The following is a 16,389-nucleotide window of genomic DNA, read 5'->3' as shown; positions in this document are numbered from 1 at the left end:
GGAAAGTAAATGGCGTTTCCATGAGCTCTGACTTCCATCACGGTGTTCCATTGTGACAGAAGCGGTTTAGTCATGCTGGCCACATGACCCAGAAAGCTGTCTGTGGACAAATGCTGGCTCCCTCGGCCTGAAAAGCGAGACGAACACTGCACCCCATAGTCACCTTTCACTGGACTTAACCATCCAGGGAGTCCTTTACCTTTTTTTTACCTTTACATCTGCTGTACTTCTAACAAAAGTTCCAGGTTCCATCCCAATGCAACTAGCTGCTCTGGGGAAAGCCATTTTCATCAAGCTATACTCTCCTTTCAAACCTGCTGCACTTCTGATAATTATCGCCACCCCCTAGAAGCTATTGTGTGCATTTACAAAAATGCACATTAAATGAAGATGCATTTAACGGTTGCATCCAGTTTCACCCTCAGTGCTAGAACAGTTGCACAAACAACCATTGTGTCTGCTTGGGCTGATAATGTTTCATCCCCAGCAACAAGGGAGAATGGCGCACAAACATCATCTCTGCACCACAATAATGAAGGATGATGGGGAAAACCTCTCACATGGTGAGGCTGGATGTCCTGGGCTGTCCCTGAGCATCTTCCAGAAGTGGGTGGGTGGAGGAACAGGAAAGAGGTCACTGGTCACATCTGCACCATACATTTAAAGCCACCACACACAGCTTCCTCCAATGAATCATGGCACTGTAGTCCACTACTAACAGAGCTATAGTTCCCAGCTCCCTTAACAAAGTACAGTTCCCAGGATAGCTTGGGGCAAGCCATCTGCTTAAAATATATTGTGTGGGTGTTAAAGTGTGAATGTGACCTTGGTTTCTTGGGGTGCCTTTTCATGCGTTTACGGTTCCAAACCAAGAATGCAGGGAAACCATTCCAGTGCACACCCTAAGACCTTGCACCCTGCTTCTCCACAGTGATAAGAAATTCTCCGCCTTAGGCTTTGGAGCCAGAATCCCACCCAACTACGAAGTAAGTGAAGGCCCATCTGGGAAATGATGGGGCTGGGAGGGCAAAGAGGCCCCTGGACAGGGTTGGAAATAAGGGAGGATGGGGAGGGTGCCAGAGGAGGGTGCAAGAGGGAGGGGCTGGTGTTGTGGATCCCTTTCATATACATGCTGATGTTTGTCTTTCCTGTCCTGGGCAGATCTCCCATGATTTTGCCATTAACTTCAACCCAAATGATGATGAGTGTGAAGGTAAGAAACTGACCAGGGTTGCTTTGGAGTCTTCATTCCATCACCCCCATAATGCCTTAGTCCATCACCCCCCCAACCCCTGAGTCCATCAGGACTGTACTTGTACCTGGATTGGCACTTCCAGGTCTGTTTTCAGGAGAGGGCCATAGCTCAGCAGGAAGAGCCTTGGCTTTGCATGCAAAAAATCTCAGGTTCAATTCCTGGAAGCATCTCCAGCTGGGACTGGAAAATGTTCCTGCTTGAAACCCTGGAGATTGCCTTATCACAGTGCTCCACTGAAGGCAATGGCTTCTGGCCACCCCTAACCCCAGCCTTTCCCTCTTCATGCTAGGAATCCAAGGCGTGGTGGAGTCCTATCAAAACTGCTTGCCCAAGATACAGCTCTATGGGCCAACCAATGTGGCGCCAATCATTTCCAAGGTAGCCAGAGTCGCAGCGGACGAGGAGAAGACAAAGGAAGCCTCCGTAAGTGGGCCACCAACCCTGGGGCTGCAGCTCAGTTGTGGAGTGCCTGCTTTGCATGCAGAAGGCTCCAGGTTCAATCCATGGCATCTCCAGGCAGGGCTGGGAGAGTCTCCTGCCCAAGACCCCGAAGAGCTGCTGCCAGTTAAAGGGTTAGCAGTACTAAGCTAGGTGGGCCAGTGGCTTCCTAGGTTCCCTGCATTTTCTCACCATAGCTCGGTAGCAGAGCATCTGCTATGTATCCAGAAAGTACCATGTTCAATCCTGGCATCTCCAGGCAGGGCTGGGAAAGTATCCTTCCTGAAACCCTGGAGAGTTGCTGTCAGTCAGCACAGACAACACTGAGCTCCCTGGTCCTTCCTCTGCCTTGGCACCGTCCTATGTTCTGAGACGATTAGGATGGCAAGGCTGCTCTCACCCCAGAATTTCAAGGATTTGTGTGTGAGCTTGAATTTGGATGCTTCATAGCCCTGCCCCCTCACCCCGCCCTGCTTGATGGAAATCTACCGAGTGCTGGGGCTGGGGGATTCACATTTTGGAGGGTTTGCTTGGGCCATTTGCATGCATGCACGAAAGCCCCGGACAGGCTAAGGGACTTTAACTAAATTCTCCTTCATTATTTACACACGCCAAGTACTCTGGGACCCAGGGACATGCCAGTTTGGATTCTTCAGGGATCATGTCAGCTCTTTGCTTGCTAAATGTCTGAAAGCTTTGCTGCTGAGCCCATCAATTAGTGACAGTAGTTAATGTGGCGTTACGGGCCTGAGCTTCAGGTGGGTGGGTGGGGGCTGGAAATTGCATTTCCCTAACTTGGTTTGAGCTGTGCATGAAGGATGCCAACCTGAGGGGGCTTTCTTTGGGGTGGGGGCAAGCAGAGACTGTTGTGGGCTCAGTGTATGTGATGACAGGGAATAGCAAGCAGGGGGATGTGAATCCCAGTAGTTGTTGTTGGACTCCAGCTCCCAGCAGCTCCCAGAGCCAATGTCTAAGGATGAGAGGAATTGTAGGCCAGCAATTTCCGTAGGACATAGGGACCCTCTGTGCTGGTGACCTCAAGGCTTTTATTGGTACCCTGAAAGCTGCATCTCCTTTTTGGTCTTTGTGCTGCACTCTCTGTTGTGGGCAGCCTGCTGGATGCTTATGGGAAGAGGCCAGAAACCACCTTGGTTATGAGTCCTGGGGGACCTTCTCCCTGCCTTGCAGGCCTTTTCCACCTGGCCTGGGATGGTGGGGCCAAGACTGACTCCAGCTACAAAAGTTGAGGCTGTGGAACAGACTCTTGAGCTGGGGTAATATTTAGGGTTTTTGGTTATGGACATTGTTCAGCATGTACTTTTTATTCATTGTTCATGACTACTATTGTTATTTTTGTGATTATATATTTTTATTTTATTTATTTATTTATTTATTTATTTTAGAATTTGTAAGCCACCTTGAGCATGGTTTTAACTTTGGAAAAGTGGCATTCAAATAAAATGCATCTTGTATGAGGAACTGTGGTCCAAATTCCCGCAATGAACCTTGGAGATCCTTTTGGGGCTGGACCTTCTAGCCGCCCTCCTGGTTCCCTTTTCCCTGACCCCTCATCTTTTCATCTCTCTATCTCTCTCTTTCTCTCTCCGCAGCAATATTTCATCCTGCTGATCCTGACGGATGGGGTCGTGAGTGACATGGGAGACACGCGGGAGGCCATCGTCCGGGCATCCTACCTGCCCATGTCCATCATCATCGTAGGTGTGGGCAACGCCGATTTCACTGACATGCAGGTCTTGGATGGGGATGATGGCATCCTGCGCTCCCCCAAAGGCGAGCCCGTCCTGCGTGACATCGTGCAGTTTGTCCCCTTCCGAGAGTTCAAGAATGTAAGTTGCCCTGCAATGCAGACACACTTGTATCTTCCCCCTATTTTCTCCCACTCTGTTAGGACAGACTCGTTTTCTCTCTGGTGTTGCATGCATCTCTTACAGATTCTAAACCCAGAGTTACAGGATCACAGGGCTGGAGGGTACCCTCTTCTTAACACATCTGACACTAACTCCTCTTAGTACCAGCCTGGCTGAAATGTGTCCTTGAACTCTGATCATGCCTCTCGGTTGCCTGGGTGGAGGGTAGAGCAGGTGTTTGTGAGTGTCTGTAGCACCTAGTCTACTGATTTTTATTCCAGGAAGCTTACCTAGGTATATGATTTAGTTCTGCCTACTTGTCTTTAACATTTTGCTGAGTTTATGTGTGCATTATCAATAATTGTTTTATGCACACCACTTAGAGGTTGTTTTTTTTTTTTAAAAAGAAACACCTCACTTTTAAAAGAAATTGTAAACAACACTGGTTCTAAATCCATTTACAATATACACATTATACTTATAGTATCATAACACAAATTGCAGTATAAAATCTCCATTTCGGGGGGGAAATCTACTGTATCCAGTAAATCTACTTAATTATAAGATACAACGAATTGAGACACCCCATTTTTAGATAAATTAATGAATAACATTTGGCAAACTATTTAATTCCGTCTCCCCACAAGGGGTATGGGTTTACTGAGTTCGCAGTTTTTTATTACGTGGTTTATCCATTCCCCCCCCCCCCAATCAAAAATAAATAAATATGATTGGGTTGTAAAAAAGAAGAAAGAAATTAGCCTTCTCTACAAAGGTAAAAAAAATAACATTTCTTGCTCTGCCTGCTTTTGCCCTCGAACTGAAAAGGGATCCCCCAACCCCTGATTTTGCAACTGAAGAGCACAATGGTGCAGAAAGAGTGATCTAGGCCACTATCATAGACTGTGACTTGCAGTGTCTCCCCTGAAACCCTCCCAGCCCTGAAACATGAGGGGGTGGAGAGGGCTGAGTGGTATAGGGGCAGGGCAGGACAGGCCTGCTGGGGGTTTTCTCTTTCACTTTGCCTGTTTTCTCACTCCACAGCATGTCGGAAAGGAAAATCCATAGTTGGGTATTTCTGGCAGCCGGAGGCACAAGACGCTTGGCCATTGCGAAGGCCTAATTGGGCTTGATTGTCAGTAATTTAGGCCTCGGGAGACAAGCTGTCTGTTGCTGAGCCCGAGTGAGCTGTGAGGCGAGATTAACCCTCTGGGCCCTGGCGCCAAGAGCGCCGAGAAGTGACAGGCGCTATTAGTCGAGAGAGAGGCAGACGCGGACCTTCTCTGCGGGAAGGAGGAGGGAGACAACTTGCCCTTCCTCAGAATGCCCTCATCCTGGCAACATTCCCAGTTCTGCTCAGGAGGAGGAAGGGAAGCAGCAAAGCAGGGGCTTGTCTTCTGTGGAGCGGGGGACCTTGCAAGGCTATGAGGTCTCTGCATCAGGGATTTTTGGGGAGGTGATTTTTGGGCTGTGACTCAGTGGCAGAGCTCCTGCTTTGCATGCAGAAAGTTCCAAGTTAAATCCCCATCATCTCCAAAAAGAGTTAGGAGGGACCCATGTCTGAAGCCCTGGAGAACCACTGCCAGTCAGTGCAGACTAACTGGGCCCAGGATAGGTCCCCGTTTAGTTCGTTCAGTCATTCACTACAAGCTGCATCTACCTGCCCCCACCTGATGTAGCATCAGGTCTGGGGAGGATACAGCTACAAATGGACAATGGGGAGCTTAATGTGACCTCCCAATTATTCCTTTGCTAGCTGGGCTCCCAGCTGATCAGCACTGGCAGGGGGCTATGTTGGGATGGCCTATACTAGGCAGCTCCCCACTGGGAAATCCCTAGTGCAGCCAAGACGGCTGGAGGAAGCAGTTTGGAGCAGAGGAAGCAGTATGGATTCAAAACGGACTTCATAGGAGCTCTCTGTAAACCACACCTTTGAAGGCAAGCTCCAGACCCAGTCAGCTGATTGACACGGGAAGTGCATCTTAAAAGGAAACTGCTGTATCTGCCAAGCAGCTGGTGGCAGCCACCTCTTTTGAACAATGGCAGGTTGTCAGTCACCTGTTGTCATTGTGGCACCAGGTGATTGACAGGTAGGCAGTCCTGCTCACATATTAAAGTTCACCCAGAGGGGCAGAATGGGTGAAAATCAGGAATCTTGCCTGCTGGTTGAATCCAGTTTTCCACTCTGGTTGTGTAGACAACACTGAGCTATGGTCTGGCTGTTTCCTAGGTTCCTAATCCTAAAGTGACAGCACGCAGCAACATGTCCTTCCTAATGGCCATTGATGCATTTTGAGCTAACCTTTTCCTTCCTCTTTCTTCCAGGCCTCCCCGACTGCCCTGGCCAAATGTGTGTTGGCAGAGGTGCCCAAGCAGGTTGTGGAATATTACAGCTACAAGGCCTTACCTCCCCGATGCCCCAAAGGCAGCACCCCTGACCCGACTCTGAACTCACCCTCACCCCAGTGACAAGGGCCCCCACCCCTTTGGGCCTCAGCCACATTGTCTGTCTTCCCTCCATCTGCCAGTTCCTTCCCCCAGTGAAGTAGAAGAGAGAGAAAGAGAGAGAAAAGGGAGCCCAAACCAGTGCCAGGGAGGATAGAAGGTTCCCGGGTCCTGTGACAAACTTCAGCCACCAAAAAAGAAGAGGAGAAGGCCAGCTTGTCACCACCACCACCACATCCCTCGCATGCCCTTTCCCAGTGGCACAATAAGAGATCAGAGCTGGCCCCTTAGAAGCGAGTGATTTCTAGAAGGACCCATCTCTCCCAAGGGGAAGAAAAGGGCCACCACTACCCCAGGCAGAACACACAGTGTGACAAATTCCCTTGTGAATGCGGTTTGGCCCAGGAGATACCTAAAGCACAACCAGAGAAGACCCACTTCTGTCTCACCTACGGAAAAGGGGAGAGAGGGCATTGGGTGGGCAACTGGCATTCCCCCTGTTGGCCATTTGGAGGTGGGAGACTGAGGGCAGGGAAGGATGCAGAAAGCTTAATGGGTGAGGGTGGAATGAGTGGCTTTGTCCCCCCCACCCCACCCCATTGCCCAAAGAAGGTAGTTCTGACCTTGTTTACTTCTGTTTCCCATCTACCCCTCACCCCCAGGGTGAATAAGCCTCCCTCTTCTTGGATGAAACTATGGCAAGGGAGTCTGCAGCTCCCGTTTGCTTCCATGGAGAGGCCTGGTGGAAGTGGATGAGCTAGTGAAGCAGAGAGGATAGTGGAAGGGGAGAGAGGGAACAGAGAAGAGGAAAGGCCTCCTCCCTTGTGCTGCTGGAGTTGGTGCTGCCTTTCCCCCTTGGCTGCTGGTGTGTGTTGCTGTAATAATGCCAGCTGCCCCCTACCCCATGGTTTAAGAAAGATGAGAGGAGCCAAGGCAGAGTCCCCGCAAGAACTGTTTCAACACCTTGTCTGTTGCCATGTCAACTGCAGAAAACCAACCCCAAACCATCCTTGATTCTCTTGAGTGGCCAGCTGGAGTCCCTCAACTTTCCCTTGATGCCCAGCACCATGGGGGGGGCATTGACATTGGGGGTATGGCTCTCCCTCTGCATGGCATGCAGGGTGTGGCCTCAGTGGACAGCTTGAGCCAGCCTTCCACAACCTCCAGATGTTTTGGACTGCACCTCCCATCATTGTTGACCATTAGCCATGCTGGCTGGGACTAATGGGAATTGTAGTCCAAAATGTCTGGAGAAATACATGGCTAAGGAAGACTGGCTTAAGAGGTTCCGCAGATACATTGCTATTGCACTTATGTCCATTTCACCATCCCATCCTGTGCATGAAGTTCATTGGGTTCCTGTGGAGGCACCATGCCCAGCTCTGCCTACTCCTCCACATGGTACATGGTTGTCTTTCACTATGATGTTGTTGTTTGCCTAAGGTTTGCATGACAAATCTACTTGATGTACCAAAAGAGGCAGCCAAATAAAAGGATATGTTCTGTTCCCCCTTGTTCTCTGCACTTTTTCTGATGTGGAAAGTTAAAATGTGCCCCAAAGTAAGGCTACTGAACAGTAGTGGTGTTGGGGCCAATTCACAGGAGCTGAGAGGAGCAGCAGCTCAGTAAGAGCTGCTGGATCAGGCTAATGCCCCGTCAAGTCCAGCATCCTGTTCTCAAAGTGGCCATGCATGTGCCTGTGGGAAATCTGCAAGCAGAACCCAAGCGCAAGGACATCCCCTTCCACCCATATGGTTTCCAACAACTGCCTCCAGCCAGGGAGGCAGAGCATAGCCCTCATGGCTACTAGATGGAGTTGTTCCTGGAGGCAGTGATTTTTGGGAAGGTGCCCACATAGTAGCCAGGTGTCACCCCAGAAGCGTCTTCCCAGCATGCCTTGCAATGATGCAAATAATTGGTGGGGCAAACACCTTGGCTTATTCAGTACAGCATTTTCGCGACAGCAAAACACCATGGCATGTCTGGGCAGCTTAGTAATTGAATTTGCAACAGGAGGTGGCCAGTATGGACATATCTACACAGTGGGCATTTTAGCCTTGGCAAGCCTAAGAGATTGTGTTAAATGTCACAACTGGCTCCACTTTAAAGAAGCAACAGAAAATATGCAGTGACTGGAAATTCCCACTGAAATAAATGTGCTTTCCATATGCATACGTGTGTGTGTGCAGAATTACACCCCTGCTGTGTTATTATGCTGGTTGTTCCATGTTGCTTTTTCTGGGTCTAATCAGGCTCTGAATCTCACTACGACATTAAAAAAATATATATCAAAAAAATCCTGGTCCTATGTTTCCCGACAGTTACGCATACAAGACATGTCTGGTTGGAGACCAGCGATGCCAATTAGAGATGAAAAGCAGCGACCTCTTAATAGGATCTGAGGCCACAGTCTATTTTACAAATAAAGTGGTGGGAAGCCTAAAAGGCAACCCAGCTTGAAACCACTGATGCTTCTCTCCGATCAGCCTTTCCTTTTTTTGAAGTTCAGCCACATAGGAACAGACAGAGGTCTGTTTGCACAGTGTTGGCGGCTATAGAGAGCCCGATATCAAAGCCAGAGATTTGATTTCCTTTCTTTGAATGTTTGAAATGGCAGGATTTATTCATTTAATATATTTTTTTGTAAAAGTTTGAATCACCTTCTATAGAGTTAAAGCCAGGCTTCTTCTGCCTTAGTTTGACTCAGGGCTCCCAGGGTATGCTGGTTGGAAGCTGTGGCATATAATAAAAGGACAGGGTCATGTCCAGAACTGGAAAGTTATGCAGGATCGCAACAGGCAAGGCCAGGCCTTTCAGGACCTTGGACAGATCACTGTGGCCATACCTAAGGAGAGCTGTTGCCACAGAAGCATGCTGAGGCCGTCTGAAGGCAGGCTGGTCAAGCTGTTTACCCCGACCTCCCCGAAGAGCTCCCTGTGTTTCTGCAGTTACAGGGTTTACGGAGTGGAGGCAGTGAGAACTGCATCTGGGGTATGTTCCAAGTCGGAGGAGTCCAGCAAAGCCACATTCTAGGCTAGAGTGGGGAAGGAGGAATCTTCCCCTAAGCCAGGGGGATAGAGACCAGATAACATGACAAGGCTGCAACATGGTACTCGGTCCCTAGGGCCACCTATTTTACCTAATCGCCAGAAGATGTGCAAGTATGAGTAATGCAGTCCAAAGCCAAACTGTACCCACATTTCACCTACAGCATCATCTGTGCTCCCTGCTTCAGGATAATTGTAATGCAGGGAAGTGGGAAGAGGGTGGCGCTGTGGGTTAAACCACAGAGCCTAGGACTTGCCAATCAGAGGGTCGGTGGTTCGAATCCCCGTGACGGGGTGAGCTCCTGTTGCTTGGTCCCTGCTCCTGCCAACCTAGCAGTTCGAAAGCACGTCAAAGTGCAAGTAGATAAATAGGTACCACTCCGGTGGGAAGGTAAACGGCGTTTCCGTGCACTGCACTGGTTTGCCAGAAGCGGCTTAGTCATGCTGGCCACATGACGCGGAAGCTGTACGCCGGCTTCCTCGACCTGTAAAGCGAGATGAGCGCCGCAACCCCAGAGTCGGCCACGACTGGACCTAATGGTCAGGGGTCCCTTTACTTTTACCTTTTAATGCAGGGAAAGGAAGAAGTCTGGTTGTGGGGATGCTAGAGCCGAAAAGTAGTGGAGCCCAGTGTGGTGAAGTTAGGTGAATCAGAGCCTCTCTCAGACTAACCTTATCTTACCAGATTATGCAATGGGAGACCTGAAAACCACATACGATGCCTTAAGAACCTTCAAGGAAAAATGGACTTTAATGTAATAAATTAATTAAAGCAGAGAATGACGCACACACACCCAATGTCTTCAGCCAGTAATAGAAATGTGAAAGGGGAAGGACACCAAGCATCTGGAGAATGGCGAGACAGAGACAAAGAAGCCTTGCAATGTATCTTGGTGACAAAGTGCTGAGCTCACTTGCTGCTTCTCTTCTGCCCTCTTTCTTGAGCACATGTACAGCCCAGCATCAACCAGTAGAAGCTAGGGAGAATGAGGTACTATCCCACCAGTCTCAATCTTCTCACAGTCAGCCCCCACCTGCATGCCTTCTTACTTACAACTGGTCCGGGAGTTGGCACTGCCTGCCTGCTTCCTCCTCTCTGGTCTCAGTCTTGTAGTACTCATTAGGGAGGAGGAGGAGGAGGAGGAGGAGGAGGAGGAGGAGGAGGAGGATGGGGACAAACTAGAAGTAGCTGGCTCTGCCTGTCCTTGGGTTGGCTACACCTGCTGTTGATCTCCCTCCCTTCTGCCCTAACTGTCCCAGTGGGCATCTACCACAATCGGCAACAAGGTTGGTTTACTGGTCATGGAGATATTCTTGGAGTTAGATCTCAGTGGGAAGAAGACTGTTGAAAATTAAGAAACAAGTTGCAACAACGTTATTTCTCTTACTTCCCATGGATTTTCCCATGGAGTCCATCATCCAAGCTCAGAAGCAGGTTGCTTTGGTTAGCATATCCAAGGCTTCTGAGATCTATTGTTATTTAAAATAATGCATGGGCTCTCTGTATCTCACAGGGATAACAAGAGGAAAAATAGAAAGACTAAGAACTAGAAGAATCAAAGCTGACTTGTATAAAGCCTAAAAAAAGTTCTTTCTGGACCTATTTTGATTGACTAAATCACACCTGATAGCAACATGATAGATCAGGCTTCCTCAACCTCGGCCCTCCAGATGTTTTGAGACTACAATTCCCATCATCCCTGGCCACTGGTCCTGCATTTGGAGGGCTGAGGTTGAGGAAGCCTATGCTAGATGGTCTCTCCCCTTTCTATTAGACTAGGGACAACCACAGTAGTACTCTGCAATTCCCATCAGCTTCAGCTAACATGGCCAATGGTCAGGCATGATGGGAGTTGCAACTCAGCAACATATGTGGGCACTACATTGACTACCCCATCTTAGACAAGTTAGGCCAGTTAGGTGGGAAAACTTCTTAGTAGCTCTTGATTAGTCACTGGTAAGGACAATAATCAGGATGCTCTGCCTTCCAATAGGAATTTGGTTGGTTGGCAGAAAATAGCAAACAGATGCATGATCAATAAAGCCAAGTCATTGCAAGTTTCTGTTTGTGTTTATCAGTCACACTGTGGGGTAAGCTCAATTCAGGGTAAGTCTCCACACCGAAAGAATGCCTGTTCAGCTCACAGAGAATTACTGAGCAGAAATCTGGAAAGGAAAACACAAAGATGTCCCAAAGCAATTTCGGTCATGGAAGTATCATAAATCTATGTATTTATAACTATCCAAACCACAATCTATTTCTGCCATTGAGCCACCCAACACTCTCCTCAGCTTGGACTCTAGATAGAAAGCTGAGCTCCAATCTTCAGGGAAAGAGGTGAGGGGGGAAGACCTTGTGCCAAGGTTTGTGAAACACTGCCATTTCCCTTTTAGGGACCAGAATAGTCTACCTGCCCTTCCCCCAAGTCTCAACTGGATCATGAGAAGACCAAATGAATGCTTTGAGCATCAAATGCATAATGCTCAGGGGTGGGCAAACTTCAGACTTATGGAATCTCCCTTTATTTCTTTAATAAGACCAACTAATCATAGCCTGGGACAAATGATACAGGCTTAGACTTAAAGATCACTGAGCCCACGAATTTATTTTGAGTACCAGAACAGAGCTCACCATCCTTCCACAAAAATGCCTACTCCTGCTTAAAGGTAAAGGGACCCCTGACCATTAGGTCCAGTCGTGACTGACTCTGGGGTTGCGGCGCTCATCTCGCTTTATTGGCCGAGGGAGCCTACTCCTGCTTACTCCAAGCTTAATTGTAGCAGTATAATTTAGAGCTGCTTTTGGTAAACAGTTGGGAGTCAGAAATCATTGCTGATCTACTGGAAATCACTCAGAGATTTGTCAGTAGTCCCCAATCTAACTTCTTCTCATCCTTGTGATAGATGGTGTGGAGTCAAGATAGCACACATGTGTTCTTTCCCACATGGGGAAGAGTCTCTTTGCAAAGTCAAGTAGTCCTTTCTGAAACCTCCCCTGCCTGCTCTCTCAAGAAGAGATGCAATCTGGGAAGGACTTCCCCACATTCCTATGCTATTTAAGTAGCCATGTGCATTTGCCAGGAAGGAAGGGAGATTCAAGAGAGGGAGAAAAAATAACTTCAAAGGGAGCGGTGTTGGGAGATGCAATAAGAACATAAGAAGAGCCCTGCTGGACCAGGTCACTTGCCTATCTAGCCCAACGTCCTGTTGTCACAGTGGCCACTCAGATGCTTGTGGGCAGCCCTCAGGCAGGACTCTAGCTCAAGAGCGTTCTCCCCTCCTGTGGTTTCCAGCAGCTGGCACTGAGCAGCATTACTGCCTCTGGCTGTGAAACAGACCACCAAATTGTGTATCACCAAGAGTGCAGCTTAGTTGCCTATTATTTCTCTTGCCTTCTTCGATAAACCTTTCCTGGTGGATGTCCCTAGATGACCATCTTCATTTCCAGTTTCAGTGCACACCATGCCAGTCTGTGAACAGAATATCCTGTACATTCCTTCTTTTGATTGCAGCCACCCTGATGGGGCTGCACATGGGCACAGAGGGAACGGAGCTCTAATCCAATCACCATTTCAGTGTCATTAAAAGGCCGTTTCACAGCATTTGCAATAAATACTCCAGCAAATAATAGACGCTTTAACACTCAAGGGGAAAATTTAACATAATCCGAAGAGAGGCAGCTTCAAAGCCTATGTGTCCCATTATAAGAAAAATCAGAAAAACAGAGAGACGAGAGAAGGCGGGAAGATTTGTGCAATACACTCTGGGCATCTGCAATAGCTTAACTTGGTCAGTCTGACCTATTTAGCCTTTTCGGGACATTGGGCAACATCTACAATCAGGGCTCGTGGCAATTCAGTACCATGGACAGGGGGAACACTGCAACCAGTTCCTTTAATTAATCAAAACCGCACACAACTTGTATGTAGCCCAGAGGACCCATTACTGGGCTTGTTTGTTTTTTGCCAATATCTCTCTACTAGGACCAACTAAAATACCATAAAGTATGAGCAAGATTTTGAGTTTTCTGGAACTCTTCTTCAGGCTGGAAATTAAGCAAAACATTAAGCCTAAAGAAGAATTGAGAACATAAAAAGAGACCCACAGTGACCAACCAGATGCCTGTGGGAAGCCCACAGTAGCACTCCCCAGCTCATGACCCCCAGCAACTGATATTCAGAGGCATACCGAAGGCAATATATATCACCTTATCCTTTGTGATTTTGTCTAAACTCATTTAAGAACCATCCAAGATGACAGCCATCACTGCAACTTGTGGCCTGGATTCCATAGCTTAACTGGTGAAAGTACTTCTTTTTATGTGTCCCAAATCTCCCAACTTTCAGCTTCACTTCTTATATTTAAGGGGGGAAACTGCTTTCTTTCCACACTATGCGTATTGTTTACACCTCTGTCATATCTCTACTTTTTAGTCTGTTTTCCAAACTAAAAAGACTCAAATGTTGCAGAGGTGCTCCATCTTCTTGATCGTTGCCTGTTACCCCTTTTTGCTGGGCTTTTTCTGTATCACTTTACATTTGCTTGCATTGAACTTCACTTGCCATTTTAATGCCCATTCTCCAAGATTGAAGAGATCCTTTCAGAGCTCTTAGTTATCCTAACAACAACAACAACATTTTATTTATACCCCACCCTCCCCAGCCAAACTGGGCTCAGGGTGGCTAACATCAAAATATATAATACACTAAAACATAAAATCCAGAAATCAACTGAAATACAGCTTAAAATCAGATTAAAATCATTATGGTTTTACAGCCCTATATAATTTGGCGTCATCAGCAAACTCAGCTGCCTCACTGCTCATCCCTAACTCCAGATCATTTATGAAGGCAAAAAGCATGAATCCCAATATAATGATGATGATGATAATAATAATAATTAATATTCCATTATGATTACAAATTCTTCACCCTAAGGTTCCACGGAAGGTTACAACATAAGGGACGCCACTTTCTTGTGAGAACTACCCATTTATTTTGACTTGCTGCTTTCAGCTATTTAACCAGTTATTGACCCATAAGATAACCCATTGTCTTATCCCAAAACTGCTAAGCTTACTCAAGAGTGTCTGAAAAACTCAAACTTGCTTGCTCAGTACTTTGTGACATTTTAATTGGCCCTCATAAAGGGAATACTGTAGATTTTGGATTTCCCTCCAAAGTGATGTTTTCTTCCATGAGAATTATTTCTGTGTAGGAAGGTGTGTGTGTGTAGAAATACTATTTCTGGAAAAATCCAGGAAGTATCTGCCAGGAGGAAGCTCAGTTGTTGCCAATTACTGTCCATAGTTAATGCTTGGAAAAGCCACGTGGGTTTTGTATTCTGACTACATTTTCCCATGTGTATTAATGTGGCCGTATTATATGGCTTCTTGCAGAGGAATGTGAGCATTTGTCCTCAACAGTTTCCTGGATCCATGCTCTCCTTCACCACATATTTTCTTTCCTTCTCTTACATAAAGGGATAGAACACTATTCTCCCTTCTTCCATTTGTTACATACTCTAAGAGGAGCTCTAACGGATCAGACTAAAAGTCCTTTTCATCCAGCATCCTCTTTTCCACATCTGGTGGCCAACCAGATGCCTCTAAGAAGCCCATAGACAGGGCAGGAAAAGCAATTGTCCCATTGTTGCTCCCCAGCAACTGGTATTCAGTGGTATACTGCCTTTGAACATGGAGGCTCCATTTAGCTATCAGGGTTTACTAGGCTTTGATAAGACCTCTCCTCCTCCCCTTCCACTAATTTCTCGAATCCCCTTACAGCTCCCTGAACTAGCAGCCATCACAACACCTAATGACAGCAGATCCCCTATATTAACCACACATTGTTTTAGAAGGAAAATTTCTCCCAACTGATTAGGAATACCTCCTTCACTGGAGGTATTTAAGCAGAGGTTGGACAGGGCACCACTCAGGGATGCTGTAGCTGCATCCTGCACTGAACAGTGGGGTGGATTGGAGGACCTCAAAGGTCCCTTCCATTCTGTGATACAGCCTTCCTTCAACTTGAACATGTTTATTTCAGCAAGTAATGTAATGCAGCCATGGAAAGTAAAGTCACACATACACACTCTTAAGCTCCCTGCAAATTGGTCTTAGAGTTTGGACATTCAGTATCAGCGCAATTGTCACTCTCCCCCACCTGACCGCCCCCCTTCCACACTCATCCACACCCACAAGAGAGATGGGCTTTCGTTACAAAAACAGCTCTATTCAACAGGGACAAAGTGATTATTTCTGACTGTCGGGATAATTGCTCAAATTGTTCTAACAATAAATGGGGCTTGAAGTGAGATGCATTCATGCTGACAAGGATGAAGTTTGATGGGAAAACACCTGCTGCAGAGAAGAGCTCGCGTGAACCCGAGACTCCAGCAAAACTGCTGGAGTCGGATATTTCCCTCCTCACTACACTGAACTGTTCAAGTGAGCCGTCTCTGCCATGATTTGCCAACTGCTGCTGGAAGCAGGCCTGGCTCCACAGGAGGCTGCTGGGTTCACCAGTGCATAGATGCCCCATTTTGACAATTGAGCAGCTCTGAGGATGCCTTTCACACTTATCGCCATGCATAGGCTAAGCCCCCAGATCTCTTAATAGGCAAATGTGCCAAGGAAAGACAAGCTGTCCACAAAGTAAGGGAAACTGGGAGGAAAAGAGGGTCACTCTATATCCAGAGAATGCAAAGACAGAGGGCAAACAAGTCCTTTCCAACACTACAATTCTATGGTTCTAAGTCTGAATAGCCACATTGGCTCCAGAAAATAGCAGAGCACAAAGCAATGGCATAATAGGTTTGTTTGGACTAACTGGTGTTCACAGCTCAGGGATCTCTTCCCCCTTTCCCTGGGGTTGCTGCACAGCCGTATCAGAAATGAGAACAGCACGATGCCTTAAAGAGGAGAATAGCCAACAGGGCAAGGGCACTTTCAGAAGGTTGCTATTTTGGGGCAAATTCAGGTTGCACAATTGTTGTTGATTGGGCGATATGGAGCAACAAATCATCTCCCCCAAAAGTTCAGACTTTTTGAAATAAGGAAAGTGAGCGGGAAATGCACTGGAAGGTGTGGAGACACATTGCTTCAGTGCAACTTCATCTAACTTCCCCACAAACCAATCAAGAGGCAGGTCATCTGGAAGCACCTGAGTCCACAAAAACAAAGCCCTTACAAGTTCACCTAAGGCCATTTGGCTTTGGGCATATGGATGCAGCCTCTGGTCTAACAGTTACCCACCTAGCATAAGATGTGGCCCACAGCTGACATGCACATTCCCATCTGCCCTGTGCAAATCTATACACATCCTTCTATCCTCTG

At 47.4% G+C, this 16,389-nt stretch overlaps 1 protein-coding gene across 2 annotated transcripts in view; it reads left to right on the top strand.

Annotated features, from left to right (window-relative positions):
* The window catches only part of CPNE7 (copine 7), a 42,083-nt gene extending 34,570 nt beyond the window's left edge, over positions 1-7,513 (top strand). For both annotated transcript variants that reach the window (XM_083456494.1, XM_083456495.1), the window contains 5 exons: positions 932-986; positions 1,162-1,213; positions 1,545-1,678; positions 3,304-3,540; positions 5,887-7,513. In XM_083456494.1, coding sequence (XP_083312620.1) covers positions 932-986; positions 1,162-1,213; positions 1,545-1,678; positions 3,304-3,540; positions 5,887-6,030 — 622 coding nt within the window. In that variant the 3' untranslated portion in view covers positions 6,031-7,513. The remainder of the gene's footprint in view (positions 1-931; positions 987-1,161; positions 1,214-1,544; positions 1,679-3,303; positions 3,541-5,886) is intronic.
* Positions 7,514-16,389: the final 8,876 nt, after the last annotated feature.

Source organism: Podarcis tiliguerta (genome assembly GCF_965153285.1).
Source record: "Podarcis tiliguerta genome assembly, chromosome: 8".
NCBI lineage: Eukaryota > Metazoa > Chordata > Lepidosauria > Squamata > Lacertidae > Podarcis > Podarcis tiliguerta.
This window is presented reverse-complemented; position numbering and strand designations above follow the sequence as displayed.